The sequence below is a fragment of the Stegastes partitus genome, unplaced genomic scaffold (assembly GCF_000690725.1).
Source record: "Stegastes partitus isolate 25-593 unplaced genomic scaffold, Stegastes_partitus-1.0.2 Scaffold410, whole genome shotgun sequence".
Taxonomy (NCBI): domain Eukaryota; kingdom Metazoa; phylum Chordata; class Actinopteri; family Pomacentridae; genus Stegastes; species Stegastes partitus.
This window is the reverse complement of record NW_007578141.1, coordinates 448,712-467,964: the sequence shown is the minus strand read 5'-3', so window position 1 is coordinate 467,964 and position 19,253 is coordinate 448,712. Positions and strand designations below refer to the sequence as shown.

Sequence of the window (19,253 nt, the reverse complement as noted above, 5' to 3'; positions counted from 1 at the left end):
CACAGCCTGCAGTTCAGCCGAATGTGGATTAGCGTCACGTGACCGTCGAGTCGATCGCGGCTTCTCAGGTGCAAACAGGATTTATTTTTCATGTAGCATCACGATTTTAAACTTAGATTTGGTTCGTTTTTTGCAATTAAACTGCACGATTCGCTCACAGAAAGCTGAACATCAGACCATTCTGTGTGTTTCCTCCTGTGCAGAGTGCAGGTTAAAGGTCAGAAATGAGGACGAACACAAGCAGCAGGTCAGGCCGAGGCGTGGAGAGGTCGAACACAGTGACACCCGCTAATTGCCGAGTCCAATTAAAGTTGCTTATTTAATATGTGTTGTGACGAAGGCGCAGCGGTTTCCACCACCTTCAGGTGTTATTGTGTCCGGCCGAGCACAGCCCACGTGTTGTGAACTCCACCTTATGCAAGTCACCCAGATAAGGGTGAGCTGGTACGTCCTCTGATTAAACTCTGCCGTAACCCGATGAATAATAAGTTTCAGTGTAGAGCAGAAGAAAAGAACAAAAGAAGAAGTTCATACCAGCCCAACATGTTTCTAGTTTATTTATTTTTTTCTGCACTAGCTGCTGTCAGCAGCAGGGTGTGTCTGTCACCTATCAAGATTCAAAAAAGAAAGAAAAAAAAACTATTGTCTGACTCATAAAAGGCTCAGTAGTATTTGAACAGTTTGCGTTCCACACATACTTCCAGGCCGCGGCTCTGTAAATATGTGGAGAGCAATTTAAATGAGCCGCACCCACAGCGCCTGTTGGCCCACAGCGCTAATCTGTCACGGACTGACCTGTGACCAGCTGGTTGTATCGGTGGAGGAGGAGGAGGAGCAGCTCCACTGACGGGCCCAGATCCTCTCGTTAGGATACTGTAATCGACAAACTCTGAAACAAATCTGGATCACCAGTTAACCAATAGCAGCACGTCTGACAGCAGGACAGTTCTGGATCAGGATCAAAGAGGATCATAAATCTGTCAGTGGCATGCTTTTCTCTGAAAGTTTTCCAAAACCAACCACGAGCTGACAAAGACAGAAGAGAAGCACAGATTTAGACAAATTACTTTCATAGGGTGAAGGCAGGTTCACCTGGACAGGTAACCAGTCTATCACAGGGCTGCACTTAGAGACAGACAACCAAGCACACTCACATTCACACCTACGGACAATTTAGAATCACCAATTAACCTCAGCATGTTTCTGGACTGTGGGAGGAAGCCGGAGAACCCGGAGAGAACCCACGCTGCACGGGGAGAACATGGAGACTCCACGCAGAAAGATCCCGGGTGTCCTCACCGGGACGCCAACCAGTGACCTTCTTGCTGCGAGGTGACGGTGCTAACCACAGAGCCACCATGCAGCCAAAAAAAACCAACAAAAAAAATAATTATATTATTTTATTTACATTTTATTTATTTTTGCCGCTTAAGACCTGGCATCCACATGCTTGGACATCACATTTTGGGTTATATTACCACAGTAGTTAATTTTTTTTAAATTTTAAAAATATATATATTATTATTGTTATTCATTTATTTATTTTTTACATTTTTTAATATATTTTTTAAAAGATATTTTCTTTTCTTTTAATTTTTTTATTATTTTTTTAAAATAAAAAATGCATATAAAACAAGAGCTCAGGTCTTAAGAGGTTCAGTAAAATTAAATTAGATCATCTTGATTCAAACAGAAAAGTTTAAAAATTATATATATATATATGAGATCCAATTATGGCTCGTTATCAGGGACTAATGTGATGATGTACGACACTAACCATGAAAAGAATCACTTTTTTTCCTCCACATTTTCAATCCAAGCAGCTAAATTTTTCACTATTTATTACGATGTACACTTTGATTTTATTGTCTAAAATAATGCACATTTTACGTTTTCTTACAACACTTTGAATGGAAGCAGCTGTAATGTACGGAACGTCCCCTCAGGGATCAAGACAGTATTTCTGATTCAGGTTTGTGGAGATTCCAGCTTTTGAGGCTCAGATTTTAAGACGTACATACAAATAATACACTGGGATGAATTACAGTCCAAACTGCACCTGTTATGTTTGTTTGATGTTGACAGCCGTGTTATTTATGGGACAAAACCTTGACTTTAACTGCACTGACAGGCTGAACTGGCAGCTTAATGCTTTACTCACTTCATCACTGTTGAAACAAATCAAATATTTTAGATTTTTTTACTATATTTTATTTCTGAATCAAACCTCCTGCTGGCATCGGGCTAATCTGTTTTATTTGGCCCAGATTCATCCGAGTCCTTCTAAAATGTCTCGAAGAACTCGTTTTCAAGATCCGAATCAGTCTGACAGACAAATACAGGTTACTTATGAATGAACCGAGGCCAGGTGTGGTTCTCAACGCCGCTTCAGTGATGATTAACTTGCAGATAATCACTGACTAGGATCTTATTTTTCTGAGGAATGAAGGGCTTGGCTGTAGGCAACTGTTGTGCTCAGTATGTGTATAGAAATATATGTTGCTCTAAAACAGTAAACCTCTTCTTCTGTGGTTGTTTGGTTTCCTACCAGCAGATGTTGCTTCATCTTTCGTCTCGTTCCCCCAAAGTCCTGAAGCTTTTACGTAACCGCCGAGTGGAAAAATCTAATGACAGGTTTTGAGAAGAGTCTTATTTAAAAAAAAAAAAAAAGAAAGAAGATGAGTGTTGAGATAAGACAGGAACCCAACAGGGAGAACGAGTTGCCGATCCCCACCGGCCCAGACAGGAAGTGATTCACCGGCCGCCACCTTTTATTTTGCTACATATGTTATGGCAACATTACACGCAGGATTCAGTGGTGATATGATCTACTGAACAAATACTTACACACTGAACAGCTGCTAAACACTGACACCTGGTGGACAGAGTGATATCTACACAAGGACTGAAGGAATCTGCACACACCACAACACCACAAGTGTGTTTTTGGGGAGTTTTATTCGAAAGATCATGCAGTGCACTTCCAAGGTAGGAGCTTAACATCACTTTCAATGATACACATGAAAACCAATACATCTGTAATTACCTAGTACAAAACTTAACTAAACATTACTGAGGAATGTAACAAATTAAATAATAGGAAAAACAAGTGCGCAATGCCACTTTTGCTGCACTGCAGATCTTAAAAGGCCTGATAGAGGTTGAAGTTGTTGTAACCCTGTTGTGTAAATACAAAAAAAAAAAAATCTGGATTAAGTATAGAACTTAAAAAGACAAAAAAAAAGCAATAAATTACTTCTTTCAAGTGTACGGTGTGTTTACTGAGAGAACTGCGGAGGCATGGGGTACGGCACCAGCGGAGGAGGGTGCGGCTGTGGAGCCTGTGCCGGGGGGAAGGGGAACGGGGGATGACTAGCACCGTTCTGTGCGACGGCCTTATTGGGGGCGAACGGCTGGGCCTGGAAGTTGTTCTGGCCTCCAAAGGCGCCGGCCTGGTTGTTAAAGCTGGACTGTCCGTTACCATTGTAGCTTCCTCCGCTGAAGCCGTTGCTGCCGCCGGTGTTACCCCCATAGCCTCCGTTCTGTGAGTTTGAGCCAAAGGCCTTGTTTGGTCCATTGTCGAAGCCTCTATCATTATTCCTGTCCCTAAAACCGCCAAAATCACGCCTTCCAGAGGAATACCTATCCCGACGGTCATAGTCACCACCTCTGCCTCCCCTTGAACGACCTGGAAAGAGAAAAAAGAAGAAACACTGAGCACAATGGCGAGTCACAACTTCTGTGAAACCAATAGAAAAATCCCGAAAGTGGTTTGAAGTACTGTGAAAAACCCATCCACTTCTCAAAATAGAAAAAAAAAAAAAAAAAAAGTCGAGAGCAGCAGAGGAAAAAGCGGCTGCACTTCACAGCACAGTTTCTGTATCTCACCAATTAGATTTACCTCCTCTGTCTTCTGCCATCTGGAGGAGCTTGGGATTGATGGCCTGGTTGGCCTCCCGCAGCACAGAGATGAGGTCGCTGGCCTGTCTCATGTTGTTCGGAGTGAAGAAGGTATAGGCTGTGCCCGTCTTTTGGCTACGGGCCGTTCTGCCAATGCGGTGGATATAGTCCTCGGAGTTGTTGGGGTAGTCAAAGTTGATGACAAATTTCACGTCTTCAACATCTGTAAGATTACGTTGCAGTGTGGCATAACAGAGGACAGCACACAGAGTCGTGCACCGGCGCCACCACAACAACCAGATCAAAAACAAAGAGGGCAGGTTAGTACGGTCGTGAGGCGGGACGGCCGGTTAACCCCACAAAGGCTGCAAAAGACTAGCATTAGACAAACTTAAAATCCTCGGGGAGACTACGGTGGGAAAAGAGAAACGATGCACACTCCAGTGAGAAAAAAAAACAAAAAAAAAACCCTTCCCCTGTTGTAGCCAACTGCCAAACCAGCCTCAGAAAGAATGGATCAGCGGTCTTACCATCTTTTGGAGTATGCATTCACTAGTCCATTCCCATTGCAGCACACGCCCCACTTATTGTCTCATGGCGTCTCTACAGTGTGCACACTACTGCCTCCTAGTGTGCTTGAACTAGAACTTAACCGAGGTCCCTTTGTCACGCACACTCATGAGATGCTGCCTACAAAGCCCACACTTTGCAGCGTCTCCTGCCGAGAAGCTGCAGCTCTGAACCCATTTGCAGGATGTCTATAGTGCACCCCTTCCTTTCTCCAGACCCAGTGTTCACGTGATCATAATGTCTCTCGTTGGCAGGTCTCGACATGACTTTGAAACGCAGGCGAGGGAGGAGTGTGAGCTTGGATTTTGTCCAAGTGTGTCCAACTAGCATGTCCCACTGTCACCAAAAGCGCCAGTAGCCATGTCATTACAGAGGTGAGGGTATGATCGATCTGACAGACTGCTCTTCGGACAGAAGTTTAGGAAACTGCGATATTAACGCCACCCATGCTTTACACAGTCTACACAACGGAAAGCACCTTCTAAGTGACTCCAATGGCTTGCAATGCGGTGCCCAAACGTACATGCAAGACAATATGGGACAGTGTAGCTGGGCTTTGAGCTGGTACAGTTAGAGCCTGGGTGTGTGAAGCAGTCCAAACCATTGCCAGAGAACAGACGAGCATATTGGGGAGGAACTGTGGCCAGCCCTCAACTCTCCCCCTTTTTAGGCAGGCCAGCGCGTTATGCTGCACATGGGCCTGGTCACCTCTGTACATCTGCACGACTGGGAGACCCGTGCCTCGCCAGTCAGGACATCTCCAAGAATCCTCCTTCCCCCTCTGGATACCTGGGCTTGTCATGCCAAGGCCCTGCCATACAGACTGCTCCTTCAGGTCAGGGGAGAAACTCAGAAAGAAGCAGAAGAGTTAAAGAAAGCAAATACACTTTCTTTTGGAAATAATTGAGTGTAAACAGTTCAGCGTGGATACTGACCAAGACCCCTGGAGGCAACATCTGTAGCAATGAGAATTGGAGCCTTCCCGTATTTGAACTCTGGAAAACAAAAGAAATCGAACATAATTACGATGAGATACACATCGTGCATGTTCTACATCTCAGATTAGCCAGTGAGTCAAACTTACCATTGAGAACCCAGTCTCTCTCCTGCTGGCTTTTATCTCCATGGATACCCATAGCTGGCCACCTAAAAGAAATGTAAGGTTTCAGAGTCAGTTCATGGACACGGCTTAAAACTCTAAAATCAGTTCAACCTAGGCTGTAATGTCATGATCACAACTTTCAATCCTTACCCATCCCTCCTCATCCTCCTGGTGAGGTCATCACACCGTCTCTTTGTCTCTACAAAGATGATGGTCTTGTTCTCTTTCTCACTCATGATCTCCTCAAGCAGACGGATGAGCCTGCGAGAAATCAGTGGATGAGTAACATAATGCATTCATTTTGTGCCGTTATTGTCAAAGGTTGCCTTTACTGCGGTGGACCAACTACTCACTTGTTCTCCTTCTCTCCGTCGTTGCAAACATCCACAATCTGCAGGATGTTGTGGTTGGCACTGAGCTGCAGCGCCCCAATATTGATCTGCACATACTCTTTGAGGAAGTCCTCTGCGAGCTGGCGAACTTCTTTAGGCCAAGTGGCGCTCCACATCAGAGTCTGTCTGTCAGGCTGCAAACAGAGCAACGATTAGCAACCACTTGCTAAACATATCTTTTGAGAAAGCATTTCATTCCTGCACGTTTTAATAAAGCAACTCGTGTAAATAGAGAAACTTACTCTAATCTGGTCGACAATTTTCCGGATCTGTGGCTCAAAGCCCATGTCCAGCATTCTGTCGGCCTCATCCAGCACCAGGTAAGTGCATCGGCGAAGGTTCGTCTTTCCCGCCTCGAGGAAGTCGATGAGTCTGCCTGGAGTGGCGATGCAGATCTCCACACCTGGAAAAGAAGAAATAGTGAGAACTCAACTCTTTAAACCACACTTCTTTAAGTGCTGGACCCGAAAAGAAAATCCTACAATACCTCTTTCCAAGTCACGGATCTGAGGTCCCTTAGGTGCTCCTCCGTAGATACAAGTGGACTTGAGGCGAGAAGCTCTGCCGTATTCCGCAGCCACCTGTTGCACCTGCTGTGCCAGCTCACGGGTTGGGGCGAGCACTAAACACTGTCAGGAGGATAAAAACAGGTTTTCAGACAATAGACGGGCAGCGACACATTCAATTGTCATGACCTCTTCCAAGACACGCTGTTCTGGCTACATTTCAACTTCACAACACCGACTGCAGTGAGTCAAAGAATTAATCCTGAAAATGTGGGCCATACTGTACTAAAACCTCTCAGATAAACAGCAGGTAACCCAATGCAACAGTGAGCGATGATGACTACTTACAATTGGACCGTCTCCACGTTCCAAGAAAGGCTGGTGGTTGATATGCACGATGGCAGGCAGCAGATACTGTAAGCAAACACAACTTAAATAAGTGAAACAAGCAGAGCAGTAGTCGTGCAACATAACACAGATAAATGCTGCAGCTAATGCGCAATAAAACAAACTTACGGAAAGCGTTTTGCCAGAACCAGTCTGTGCAATGCCGACCATATCCTGGCCACTAAGAGCCAGAGGCCAGCCCTGAGCCTGGATGGGTGTTGGTTCGGTCCAGTTCATTTTGTTGATCACATCCATCACATAAGCTGGAGGGGAAAAGGGGGGGAAACATTTAATTGGGATGCACTTAACTCCCCTCTGTGATTCTGTTTTATTGGTTGTTTTAAACTTACATGGGAAGCTGGCTTCATGGAACTTTGCAATTGGATTTGGGCACTCTCGCCCCTTCACTGTAATCGTTTTGGCCCTTCTGTACTGCTCGACTTCTTGCTGCAAGACAGTGATTGAAGAACATTGCGTTCAGCGGTCAGAACCCATTGCGTAAGTGCAACACGTGCAGGAGGGAACACATGTGTTTGAGGGTTACGTAACAGTTCGTACATACCACGGACCTCCGGGCGACGTCGGGATGCTGCTGGTAGAAGTTTTTCTCAAACTTTGGGAGCTCGTCCAGGTTCCAGTGTTTTTTCCGCAGCCGGTCACCGGGGTTGCCGAACTTTCCTCCACCGCCGCCGCGGTTTCCACCAAACCGAGGTGGGCCGCCGCCATAGCTGCAATTCATTAAAGTCATTAATTTTCTCAAAGTCACAGCGAGCTCGGTCACTTCGGACACCGAGAGCGACCGTTTAGCGCCACCGGAGTGCCGTCTCTAACTGCGTCATTCCGTGAAAATGTATAGCTGCCATATACTTTCCAGCCAGCAGAGGAACAATGGAAAAAACAGCCGGCATTTTGTATCCGCATTCAAGCTGCCACATGGCGAAAAGCCGACTAGCCAGCTGTATTAGCATCACTAACCGCATTAACCAGAAAGTAAATACCCACGGGGGGGAATAGTTACACGATGACAGAAGTGTATGAAACAACCCAGTCAAACAATATAAATGCGGTAAATGTTGTAATTAATAATCTCCAGCGGGGGAAACGTACCGCCGGTGTCGCTAACGTTACCCCGAAGCTAACCATAGAGCCGTTGTGCGGGGGCACGAGGCCGGACAAGGCCTTGACAACGGGCTCAATTTACCGGCCGGGGCCTTGCGGTGGATAAATAACACCGGCTAACGGCCACGTTTTTAACTCCCACTTTCTTCGGTTAAAACTAAACTAACGCTAGACGTTTTCCTCTATCGAATCCCTCCATGATATTTCGGTTACCGGCTTATTTTCTCGGTTTTAAATCTCGTCGGCCATTTTTTACAGCTCACAGGAGCGAGAGAGAGAAAAAAATCCTTTACCGCGTAAGAAAGAAAAAGTACTTACCCTCTGTCTCTGTCTCTATCCCTGCCGCGATCTCTGTCGGAATATCCAGGCATATTGTAAACAAACGGTATAAATAAAAAAAAGATAAATACAACGTGGCTTCACTGCCGACTAAAAAATCCGACCGGCAGCGCTGAAATGCCGGTAATGTAGCAACAAGGCCCGGTTTATATCGCAGGAGGAAGTTCGATGTATTCATCCGCCGCGAGGGTTTCGACTTCGGCTATTCACGACACGATGGACTCGACGCGGACACAACGCGGCGGGAAATTGACACCGACGTCTCCGTTAAATGCCGCGAGCGGATTTCAATGCTCTGTATGAGCTAAAAGTGGGAAAAACTCGGTTTTCCTTTGACAAAGACGGCCCTATTTGATGCTTGAACGAGTGGCCGGCGGATGACTATGTAACAGACAGAAAGCGGCGATGCGGCCTGACGGCGCTTCCGATGTGTTACGGTAATTGACGTCATCAGGACCAACCCAAAACATAAAGTGCACAACTTTTCACTTTTTGTACTTTTAATTAAACGCGGTGTAGTTTGTGGGAAATACTTTTTTTTAACTTAACATTTGTCAGAATGGTTACAAATGAAATGATTAGTTGGTACTAAACTGCTACAGTGACTTTTTAGAGCCGTTTTCTGCCCTAACAAAGGAATCCTGAGAAACAACAACAACCAAACACATGGTCTTTCCATGATTATGTCTTTATGTTTACATACTTAAAACATCAACAGCTGGATAAACTTTTTATGAATGTGTCCTCAGTGACCATGAGAATACTGTCTGTTTGTCAGAGGCCTAGTTCTGGGTTCGTGGCCCAGCCCAGAGGCCTAGTTCTGGGTTCGTGGCCCAGCCCAGAGGCCTTCAGATCTTAACCTGATAACTGGGACTCTGTGTTCTGAAAGGAAAGTCATCCCTCTTTATTTCTGTGCTTGGTCAACGTTACACATTAATATCAGGGTGAGAAACGGAATGGTTGGAACAGTGTTCGTCTGTGTGGTTTGTGCTCATGATGATTTACGGCTATAATTATCAGCCAAGGTGTGTCCTGTGACAAAAACACTGGAGAGCCTCTGAGCTCGACCGGGTTGGAGTGAGACTGATATGTCTTATCGGTTATAAATACTCATTTTCATTTGAAAGCTCAGGAGCAGAGATGCAAGTGCGAGTGAGGGTAAAAAGTTTCATCATAGTCCTAAAACACTGATTCAAAGAAAAAAAACAAGAGGAAGTAAGTGACTACAGAAATGATGGATCCTGCAGGTGTTTCATAAACTCAGAGGGAAAACTTCTGCAAACAGCTGGAAGCAGCAAACTACACTTCAGCTTTGTCAGAACTCATCTTCATAAGCATCATGTTTGCCCTCAACAGGTCGGTTGTAACTGTCAGGCTGTATAAATATAATATATTGTTCAGTAGTTGTCTGGGCATTTGATTATTATCTATTCTCATACAAACATCGTGCATGCCTTTACCTAAAGTAAAATACATGTCGGCACGTTGCTGTTATTATAACACAAATTATAACATTATATTAATTTATCAGATTAGGAAACACACATCTCTCATGGATTCTTGAGTTTGACACATAAGATATTAATTATTGGTAACTCCTTAATCTGACTTTATTTCATCACAGTAAGCAAAGCAAATGAGGCAAAACTCAACTTGCATGAACAGTATGTCGTGTGTTCACCTCCTGATGACTAGATTCTGTGTGTTTTGTGCTCCGTGTGATGTTCAGGGACCAGCGTCGGTGCTGAAACGTGGAAGGAGACTTTGTTCAGTGTGCAAACAAAAGCCTGTTTAACATAAAACAGTTTTATCATACACGAGGGGCTCTGAGGCGAAATATTCTATGTGATTATTGTCAGAGGCTATAATGTATGATTGGAGAAAAACAAGAGACCTGGGGACATCCATCCATCATCTCTACACCTTAACCCTCACTAGGGTCATGGGGGGCTGGAGTCTATCCCAGCTGACTCAGGGTGAAGGCAGGTTCACCTGGACAGGTCACCAGTCTATCACAGGGCTACACTTAGAGACAGACAACCAAGCACACTCACATTCACACCTACGGACAATTTACAATCACCAATTAACCTCAGCATGTTTCTGGACTGTGGGAGGAAGCTGGAGAACCCGGAGAGAACCCACGCTGCACGGGGAGAACATGGAGACTCCACACAGAAAGATTCCGGGTGTCCTCATCGGGACGCGAACCAGCGACCTTCTTGGCAATGATGCCTTCTGGGGTTATCTTTTTAAAAAATTTTCTTTAAAAAGGAAAGATGTGGGGCTTTTCATAAAACATTAGAGCCTCTAACGTTGGACGTCCCGGCCTGATGACGCCTCTAAACACCTGAGATATTTTTACTTCTAATCAGATCCATTTTGAACATCTGATTGACTCCTGAAGTCACTGCTGATGTGACCTTTTAGAGATCTTTCAGTTCTTTATTATCAGGTTTGTATTTAACTCAACATCCAGAAACATTCAGCCTTGATTTGCTTCTAATATTCTGCTTCCTGTTTGACCCGTCAGTCGTATGATACAGCATCTGCACTCGGCCCGACAGCCTTGTTAATCATCATTTTACGCTTTCCCCCGGCCTCCCTCTGAGCCTCCTGCCAGACGCTGTAATCCAGACTGATACCAGCGACGACACGCTGGGTGGTCTGGGGACTATTCGCATGTAAAGCTGCAGGTTTTTTTTTATTTTGCAACCAATTATCCTCCGTCAGCACGGTTCTTACACGTCTGATAAACTGATCCGATGTAAATAATCCCCCCCATGTTCAGGCACATTATTAACATAAGCAACCATTAATTATAACCTCCTTTGTGATCTCGAAAAGAAAAAGACAGGACATGTCCGTGTACAAGGCCTTACATTGTTAGACAAAGGCAAGTTTAATTAGAACTAATTACACACAAAAATAAAATACTCTTACAAAATGATAGTGTTAACATACATCAAATTGCATCAGTCAGCTATGAGAGATATAGTCCTGCTAGTGGATCATGCTATTTAAAAAAAAAAAAAAGAAAGAAAAAATAAAAGCGGCATCTCTCAACTTTGACTTGTTTAAAAAAAAAAACAAAAGTTCAGTTCAGTGGGAGGCAGCTATGGGGCTTTTGCTGAGCGATGTAGTGTAGGAACAGACAGTAGGGCGATCGATCAGCTTGTGCACTGGACTTCTTAAAGGTGAGCGAATATCTGGTGCAGAAGTCGCCTTTAAATACAACCTCCTTCTGTGTGCAATTCCTCTTCAAGAAAATCTGTTTTTTTCTTCTCCTTTTTTCTACTTAAGTTAAAGATAAATTACAGTTTGTTTGATCCACATATATGAACAATATCTTATTACTGTACAAAGCACCATCTGAGGACACTTTTCACTTTGCATACACTCGTCTACGTGAAAGAAATGTGTGTTTTTTTTTTTTGTTGTTTTCTTCTTTTTTTGTTTAGCATATGCAAACGTTAAGAACAGTCCACGGTCGTAGAGATTGCTAGACAGGCAGCATCTTTTTTTTTAAAAACATTCAAGAATTTTTAAATCGTAGAAAACAAACCCCCCTCCCCGCCTTTCTGATAGGACTGTAGAGCAGGCTAGAAAATAAAAAAATCATCTCATTCAGTTCACTTTCAACCAAAAAGCACACGTGGAGACATGCAGTTAATGGTTCGCTGTGGGCACGATAAGAGACTTCAGCGAATCGAGACAAATGGTTAGTCGTCAAATCAAACCGACATCACAAAACTACACATGGCGTCTCCTGAGAATGTGGCAAGGTGTGAGCATGTCGAAGCAGTAGTACGTCAGTGAGCGAGGTCGCCGATGTAAGACAAATGTTAATGCAGTTTAGCACCACGCGGCTAGTAGGTAGTAGAGGTTTTTCTTTTTTTTTTTTTTCTTCAATCGTGACATGGAGGCAGCACAAAGTCAACTTTGGACTCTTCCGTACAGAACACCATTAAAATTTAACGGTGGTGACGCTAATATAGCCCAGCTACAAATGACAAATGTTAAAAAAAGGGAACATCACACCACCAGCATACGTAGCTCCAGGATGAAATCAGTAGAATTTAAAGGGTCAGCTCGATATTTGCAAAGATTCATTCATTCGGAAATAATTATGGCACTCAGATGTGTGTTTAAGTTGTTGGTTTTTTTTGCCCTTAAACCTCTTTTTGAGGTCAGAAACAAACCACAGCATTCTTTAAATTCAGTCAACTCTCGTTTCCACAAATTCTTTGTCTTTGTGTATAATTTAAACAGTAACACTCAACATTTAAAAGGTTTTATTTTTGTCGGAAAGAAAGAAAAAAAAAAAAAACAACAGAAGAAAAGGGGTTTCTGAAATATAACAGCAAATAAATTATATATATTATATAGAATTTTATTGTTTCTTTCTCAATTTTCCCTGTTATATAAAAATAACACATTTCAAGCTACTCATTCATTTCCTCGGTTCCAAACTCGTCGTGAAACGTGCGACGCGGGGGTTTGTGGGAGTCGCAGCGCCGGGTTGATGGGATTTTTTTTGCGCTGCCGTCTTTGGAGAAGGTTGTAAACAGTCGGTTGTAATTCAGTCTCTGGTCTCGCCTTCTCGTCCACACACACATGCACACACACAAACACACACACACATACATCCCAGCTTTCCATTCTTGGCATTACTGGCGGCCCCCGGTCGCTCCGAGGCACCAAACAGCCCGAGTCTGCATCCGAATTTAGTGTTTCCAAGTGGTTGCGGTGACCAATCGTGACCCTGTACGCTAGCAAACCAGCCAGTCTTGCTAATGTGGCTACTGTTGGTGTTTCAGAGCCGACTGACCTTGTGTTCTGCTTGGTAAGATGGAGAACTGCTACATGGAATATGGTCGTTTTTTTTTGTAGTTTATTTTCTTTTTAAATGCTAAAATGAACTTAGAAAAAAAAAAAAAAAAAAAAAGGAAGAGCCAGCAAAAACAAAAAACAATTGCAGGTTCCACAAGTTAGTAAATAGTCTGAGTTATTAGCAGCTGAAGAGATCCTTTTCAATGATAAAAAAAAAAAAGATATTAAGGAGGGCTGCAGGGTGTAAAAAAATAAAAACAAACAAAAAAAACCCCCAGAGTCAGGTGACATTTTCTGGTCGTCTTTGCCTCCCTTAGCTCGGCCACGTGTCCCCAGGAAGTGTGAGCGTCCCTGGGTGAAGCAATCATCAATAAACCCCCTCCCTCCCTTCCCTCCCTCTCTCCCCACCCCCTCGTCTGAATGGACTGATTTGTGGACCGGGGGGACTCGTCGCGGCCAAATCACGTCGCTTCTGGTCGTCGGTGAGCTCCGCCGGCGACTCACTCCACCGCGAAGCCGCACGTCTCCTCGATGGCAGTGAGCAGCTTGTCGTAGAGTTTGTCGTAGTGCTCGTAGGGAGGAATGTCGATCCGGTTGAAGCTGTGGAGAAAAGGGAAGCGTTTTAAGGTCATGCTTCTCTACTGGAAATAACATACAGTCGTGACTCGATCTGGACTGTGTCACATGATCAAAACCACTTGTTCCTCACCAGGTGTGGGCTTTGGGCAGGTTGTTGGTGCTGGCATCGATCTGGTGGATGGTGAAGAGTCGAGGGCCAGCAGCACCTGCATAATAATAAAATAAAAAATAAGTAAGACGGACCTTCGTACACCTGCACCGTCAGTGTTTGTGTGGATCCTTGGTTTGCTGCCTGTTTACTGATCCTCCTACACGTCCTGCTAACAGTCCAGCCTACGCTCACAGGACTTCATTACTTTCACCGTCCCCTCAGTCCGGACAGAACTTGGAAAAATGGCTTTCTGAAACCCCCTCAACCTGGAACTGTCCAACTTGATTCCCCTGGGGGGCTTCAAAGATCTGCTACATACCCTGGAAGGATCATCTCCTGGTTCTTGTTTGTTGTATTCTATTTATCGCCTGGCACTGTTTGCACTTGTGACTCCATGTTGTATTGTTTTGTTATTTGGTCTCAACGAGATTACCTGTATAGATAAAATAATAATGCACAGATGAGACCAGACATCATTAGCTGGTATTAAACTCCAACACCTACACTGACAGTTATTTAACCCTATGAGCCCTGAGAGGCTATTTTCAGGTTAATTTCACTACGTTTACTTTGAGCTCTTATCTCGGCCACGTCTTCGTTTAGCCGCCGTATCTTGTTTCTTTAAGAACCGCCCGGCCCACCTCCATCTGTCATCATTTATTGATGATGCTTCCAGGTGACCTGCACTCGTCTTTTGAGCCATTGCAATGAAAATCTATTATTTAGTGTTTAGTTTTCACACAAAGCGAGGTGTAATGGCCGACGAGGCAGAACTGTGCTGTAATGTCACAACCAGATTACTATGATCATTAGAAAGGCTACGCTCTGTTGTTTATTGTGATTTGTGAAGTTGGCGACTGTCAGTCTGGTGCACCACCAACAACCTCATCCTGAGCACCTCCCAGTCCAAGGAGCTGATTGTCGGCTTCAGGAGGTGCAAACCGGACATTCAGTCCATCACGATAAACGGGGACAGGGTGGAGACGGTGCCGGACTTCAGGTTCTTGGGCACCTACATCTTCTGTCCTGATGTCTTGCGCTGCCTACGAGAGCTGCTAACTCACATTTCGTTGTGCTTTCTTGTTCAATGACAGTAAAGAGATTCTGAAGTGACCAAATGCATGTGCAGCAGTAGCGGTTGTTACAGGAGGCATCTGGACGGATCGCTGTGGACGGTTCTGTCATTAGTCTGTGATTCTCAGACCCGACATGCTGCAGCTGACTGACCTACATCTGGATGTTTACTCTTCAACTACAACCAAAGAACTTTTAAATGAACATCAGTGGCTGTCATGCTTGGTTACAACACTCATTATGTTGCAGCTTGCCTCCCCGTATGTCTCCTGTTATTAAAGACAAATCCATTTATTTTGTTAAATATCCAGAAGGTTCAGTATCTGAACGCCAGCAGTGATAAATAAGATGAATCTTGTGTGGGTCATTCTGGGTCTTCTGCTGATGTTACACTCAAGAAAGGACGTTACATAAGGTGTGGATGGGTGCCGCCTGTCTGTGGGTCACGGCGTACGTTTCATGCCTGGGTGCTCTGTCTCTGGGCAGCGCTGCCTGCCAGGACGGACCCACTGAACCACTGCTCTACACTCAGGGTTCATCTCAGGCTGGAGAAACCCAGAGACACCAAGAAGCAGAAGCACACACCACAGATGTTTCTATCAAAGCCTGTGAGTGTAAAGTGGAGCAGCAGTAACGACTGATCACACCTCTGTTTGCTACTGATCTCGTTAGCGTTCTGTACTCATTTCAAAACGCGACCCGGCTGACGTTGGGCTCTCCGTCCTGGTGTTGTTACCTTGGAGGGCCTTGAAGCCCTGGAGGGGAACTCTGGAGGATCCGGTGACGAACTGCAGCAGCCGCGCTCTGCGCTCCTCGTCGAAGGACTCCACGGCTTTCCAGAACCACTTCACGATGTTGCTGTCTGGAGTGCAGTGCTTGAGCCGCGTGTTGGACTTCCAGTCGTTGATGTCGATCTTCCCCAGGCCGCATACAATCAGCTGCAGGTAGAGAAATTACGTCAGTGTGTTGGACTAAGTCAAGCTGTGTGACATCTACGTGTGAATCAGGAGACTTTAAAGTACCTCCAGCTCCTTCTCATCAAAGGCCTTGAGCAGGTGCTGGGGGATGACCTCATTGAAGCCCTTCTGCAGAGCCAAGAACTGGGCCTCTATTCCTCGCAGGAAACGCCAGTTGACGTAGAGCCGGACGTACTCTTTCTTGGTGTCCTGGGTGACGGGGATGCTTTTGCCGTTGGGCTTGAGCTCATGCTGGATGATCTCTCCGTAGGCGTTGTGTTCTACACAGAAGGTGTGGTCCAGCACACCTGTGATGTCGTTGTCCCTGGTGGCAGACGAAGATTTAAAATTACTGTTAAAGAACAAAAACCAGGCTGTTACAGCGACTGTTAGTAAACTAGAGTTAAAGTCCTGCAGCTGTGCGTCTCTGCCAACCAGTCAAGCTGTGCTTCACATCAATCGCTCCATCTGTTCCTCAGTTACGGTGCTGAACAACGGCCAGAGAAAGTTTGCTTTGTGTTGAGAAACTTTCCTATCTTTAATCAAGAGCACGGTCTTTCAATTTAAAAGCATTATTCTTTCTGTTTTCTACCTAGATTTCGTAATGCTTTCCCTCCAAACCCTCTCTCTCTCAAACCACCTCAGGTATGCTGTAGCTGCACAAACGTCCAGAGCTTCACTTTGAGTGGATCTCCTCATCAGACTGTTGTTGTGCCAAACATCTGCTCTCAGATGTGTGCTCTCACTCTCACAGCTTTGTGAAAGAAACCCCATCAAACGTCCCCAAACAATAGGGCGCCACTGATAATGGTGACCAATGAAATCGTCACTGCGTCACTTTACTTCTTACAGTTACTGATGGTTAGTCAGTAACCAGGGTCATCCAGCCTCCAGGAAGTTATACGTGCTTCACTTATTGTCTCAGAGGACTTCTGAAGTATTTATGCTGGTGTCCCCATTTGTACTATAATAGCTACACACACTAGTAGCTGTACAGCACATGTAGGTCTTTTACTGCATCTCTTACAGTTAGTTCAGCAAACTACTCGCCAAAATTAAGCACATTTGAATAAGTAAAGACGTGCCTGGCCCAGTAATACATCCGAGATAATATGCATGGCTTTCCAGTGCAATGCAACACTGTTAGTAGGCAAAAACAACTAAATGGACGCTGAGCTGCATCTCTATTATCTTCCTTTTCAGAAGAAAATTCTTTCATAAATGCAGAAAGCAACCAGCTAAAACATGAGAGCGCTGAAAACAAAAATAACTCCTCTGAGCTCTGGTGTTTTTTATGAAACACAACCGGTGAAGTCATGTGTATAAAAATAGTGTGTTATTGATCTGTAAGCTGTGTCACAAACATTATTCCAATCTGAGCTGAAGATAAAGGCACAGAGATGAAACACAGCAGCTCGTCACGTCTCTGGGTTTGTTAAATGAAGACACGGTTTCATGTGACCTATGATTTAAAACTATATGTTGAACTCACTGAATTGATTTCAGACAAATGCACAAAAAAAAGAAAAAGAAGAAACGGTATACCAATGTTTAACCCCACAGTGAAAACACGAGCGAGCACATGGTCTGAAAACATGTGCTTAGGAGACCTCAGATGTAGAATTCATACAAAAACCCCAGGGGGCGCTGTCATCCCAGTAAGGACGGAGGTTTTCAAAATGTCTTTCTTTGACAAATGCAGATTTTTTCCCTTATATATATGTACAGGACACATCAATACTAACAACATTATAGTGGGTTATGTGTCCACACAAAGGCTCAGTCCTGTATTCTGTACGTACAGGATCCAGACGAGGCTGTTGTGCAGGTCGGGGTCAACGGACTCCATGTCGTCCAGGGTGATGGGTTTACCCAGCAGCTGTTTGTAGAACGGCAACGTGAAGCCTCCGTCGATGTAGTGGCCGTGGAACACTGCCATCCCCATGATACGGCCCACGAAGTGAAAGTATGACAAGTGCTCCTGCAGGGAGACGAAGCATTGTTCAGTAAGGAGACATCAGTGAGTCGCTCTACTGCAGACTGTAGCTAATATACACAAAACACTAGTTCCTTCCCACCAACTGGAGAGGGGCAGAAACCGTTCAGTGATGAAGTCGTGCAGGAAGACTCACAGGATTGACAGCGGAGTCGGGGTTAATCTGCAGCGTGTAGATGTCGTCGCGGGAGTACTGGAACAGGCCGTAGTACGGGTTCAGCATCTCATGCGACAGCAGATAGAGCCACTCCCTGCAGAGCACAGTGGAGAGATGGAGGGAGGGATGAAGACGAGACAGAGAGGAGAAACCAGTTACATCATCTACAGAACATACAGAGGAAGACGGCTCTGCTGATGAGACAATACCCTAAAACCAGGAAAAACAACAATTCAGTTTTATTTCTGTAGCTCAAATTCATAGCATATTGTCATCAGGTAAAGAATTTTAAACAGAGAACCCCAACAGCCCAGATGTGCCTTTGGATTCCCTGCGAGTGACGGTGCACACAACAGTGAGTAAACTGAGTGCTTTGGCTCCCTCCACAGGAGAGAGATTTCATGTCGTCTTCACGAGGCCTCCTTACCTGGCCACTCCTCCATAGTCCAGGCCCTCTTCGCCTCTGAACTTCACCATAAGCCTTTTCCACAGGTCCTTCGGCCTCATCTTCATCACCTGTCGATACGATTCCTGCAACACAGACACAAGCAGCTCGTCAATTTAGAATCACCAATTAACCTCAGCATGTTTCTAGGCTGTGGGAGGAAGCCGGAGAACCCGGAGAGAACCCACGCTGCACGGGGAGAACATGGAGACTCCACGCAGGAAGATCCCGGGACGTGACCTTCTAGCTGCGAGGCGACAGTGCTAACCACCGAGCCACCTAATCACCTTCCAATACAAACATGTCAATTTGATTATTTCTTCCAGATTAATCTTTTTTTTTGCATTATATCCTGTAAGGCCATCAATAAAATGACTTGTTAATGAATCTATAATCTAAACAAACCGGTGAACGAGGCTCTGAAGGGAAAGGACGTGAGAGGAGGGAACAGGAACCAACACAGATCCAATCAGAGGCGCGTTATCGATCATTATTGTGTGACTGCCAAGTTAATTGGAGCGCAATACATCATTTATAATGACAATGAATTGCACGTATCTTGCAATATTTCACATAACTCTGACAATAAAAGCAGCCTTTTAGTCAATTTAGGTGTCAGATGATCATTAAATTTAGTTCTGAATTTATGCTTTGTCATTTCTACACATTGAGAGGAAAAGTTTTTGAAAATTAGTTTCATCATTTCCCACTTTGGCTCGACACTAACGATGCAAATGACAAATTGAC

The 19,253-nt window shown here is 44.7% G+C and overlaps 2 protein-coding genes across 4 annotated transcripts in view; both read right to left on the bottom strand.

The window, feature by feature from the left end:
• Positions 1 to 2,939: 2,939 nt before the first annotated feature.
• Positions 2,940 to 8,476, bottom strand: ddx5 (DEAD (Asp-Glu-Ala-Asp) box helicase 5). 2 transcript variants are annotated; one of them, XM_008285616.1, is made up of 13 exons: positions 8,295 to 8,466; positions 7,420 to 7,585; positions 7,208 to 7,304; positions 6,987 to 7,120; positions 6,819 to 6,884; positions 6,452 to 6,593; positions 6,207 to 6,367; positions 5,926 to 6,098; positions 5,723 to 5,833; positions 5,555 to 5,616; positions 5,406 to 5,465; positions 3,902 to 4,123; positions 2,940 to 3,688 (listed from the first exon to the last, which is right to left on the bottom strand). In XM_008285616.1, exons 1-13 carry the CDS (start codon positions 8,345 to 8,347, stop codon positions 3,279 to 3,281), a joined length of 1,857 nt encoding a protein of 618 aa, XP_008283838.1. In that variant the 5' UTR covers positions 8,348 to 8,466; the 3' UTR covers positions 2,940 to 3,278. The 2 variants fall into 2 exon arrangements, with proteins under 2 accessions (XP_008283838.1, XP_008283839.1); XM_008285617.1 differs by having other exon boundaries at positions 3,576 to 3,688; positions 3,889 to 4,123; positions 8,295 to 8,476.
• Positions 8,477 to 11,182: 2,706 nt separating this feature from the next.
• Positions 11,183 to 19,253, bottom strand: part of smurf2 (SMAD specific E3 ubiquitin protein ligase 2) — a 56,261-nt gene continuing 48,190 nt past the window's right edge. For both annotated transcript variants that reach the window (XM_008285614.1, XM_008285615.1), the window contains exons 13-19: positions 18,489 to 18,592; positions 18,041 to 18,155; positions 17,711 to 17,889; positions 15,975 to 16,233; positions 15,689 to 15,890; positions 13,858 to 13,933; positions 11,183 to 13,748 (exon numbers count right to left, since the gene is read on the bottom strand). In XM_008285614.1, the coding sequence (XP_008283836.1) occupies positions 13,649 to 13,748; positions 13,858 to 13,933; positions 15,689 to 15,890; positions 15,975 to 16,233; positions 17,711 to 17,889; positions 18,041 to 18,155; positions 18,489 to 18,592 (1,035 nt within the window). In that variant the 3' untranslated portion in view covers positions 11,183 to 13,648. The remainder of the gene's footprint in view (positions 13,749 to 13,857; positions 13,934 to 15,688; positions 15,891 to 15,974; positions 16,234 to 17,710; positions 17,890 to 18,040; positions 18,156 to 18,488; positions 18,593 to 19,253) is intronic.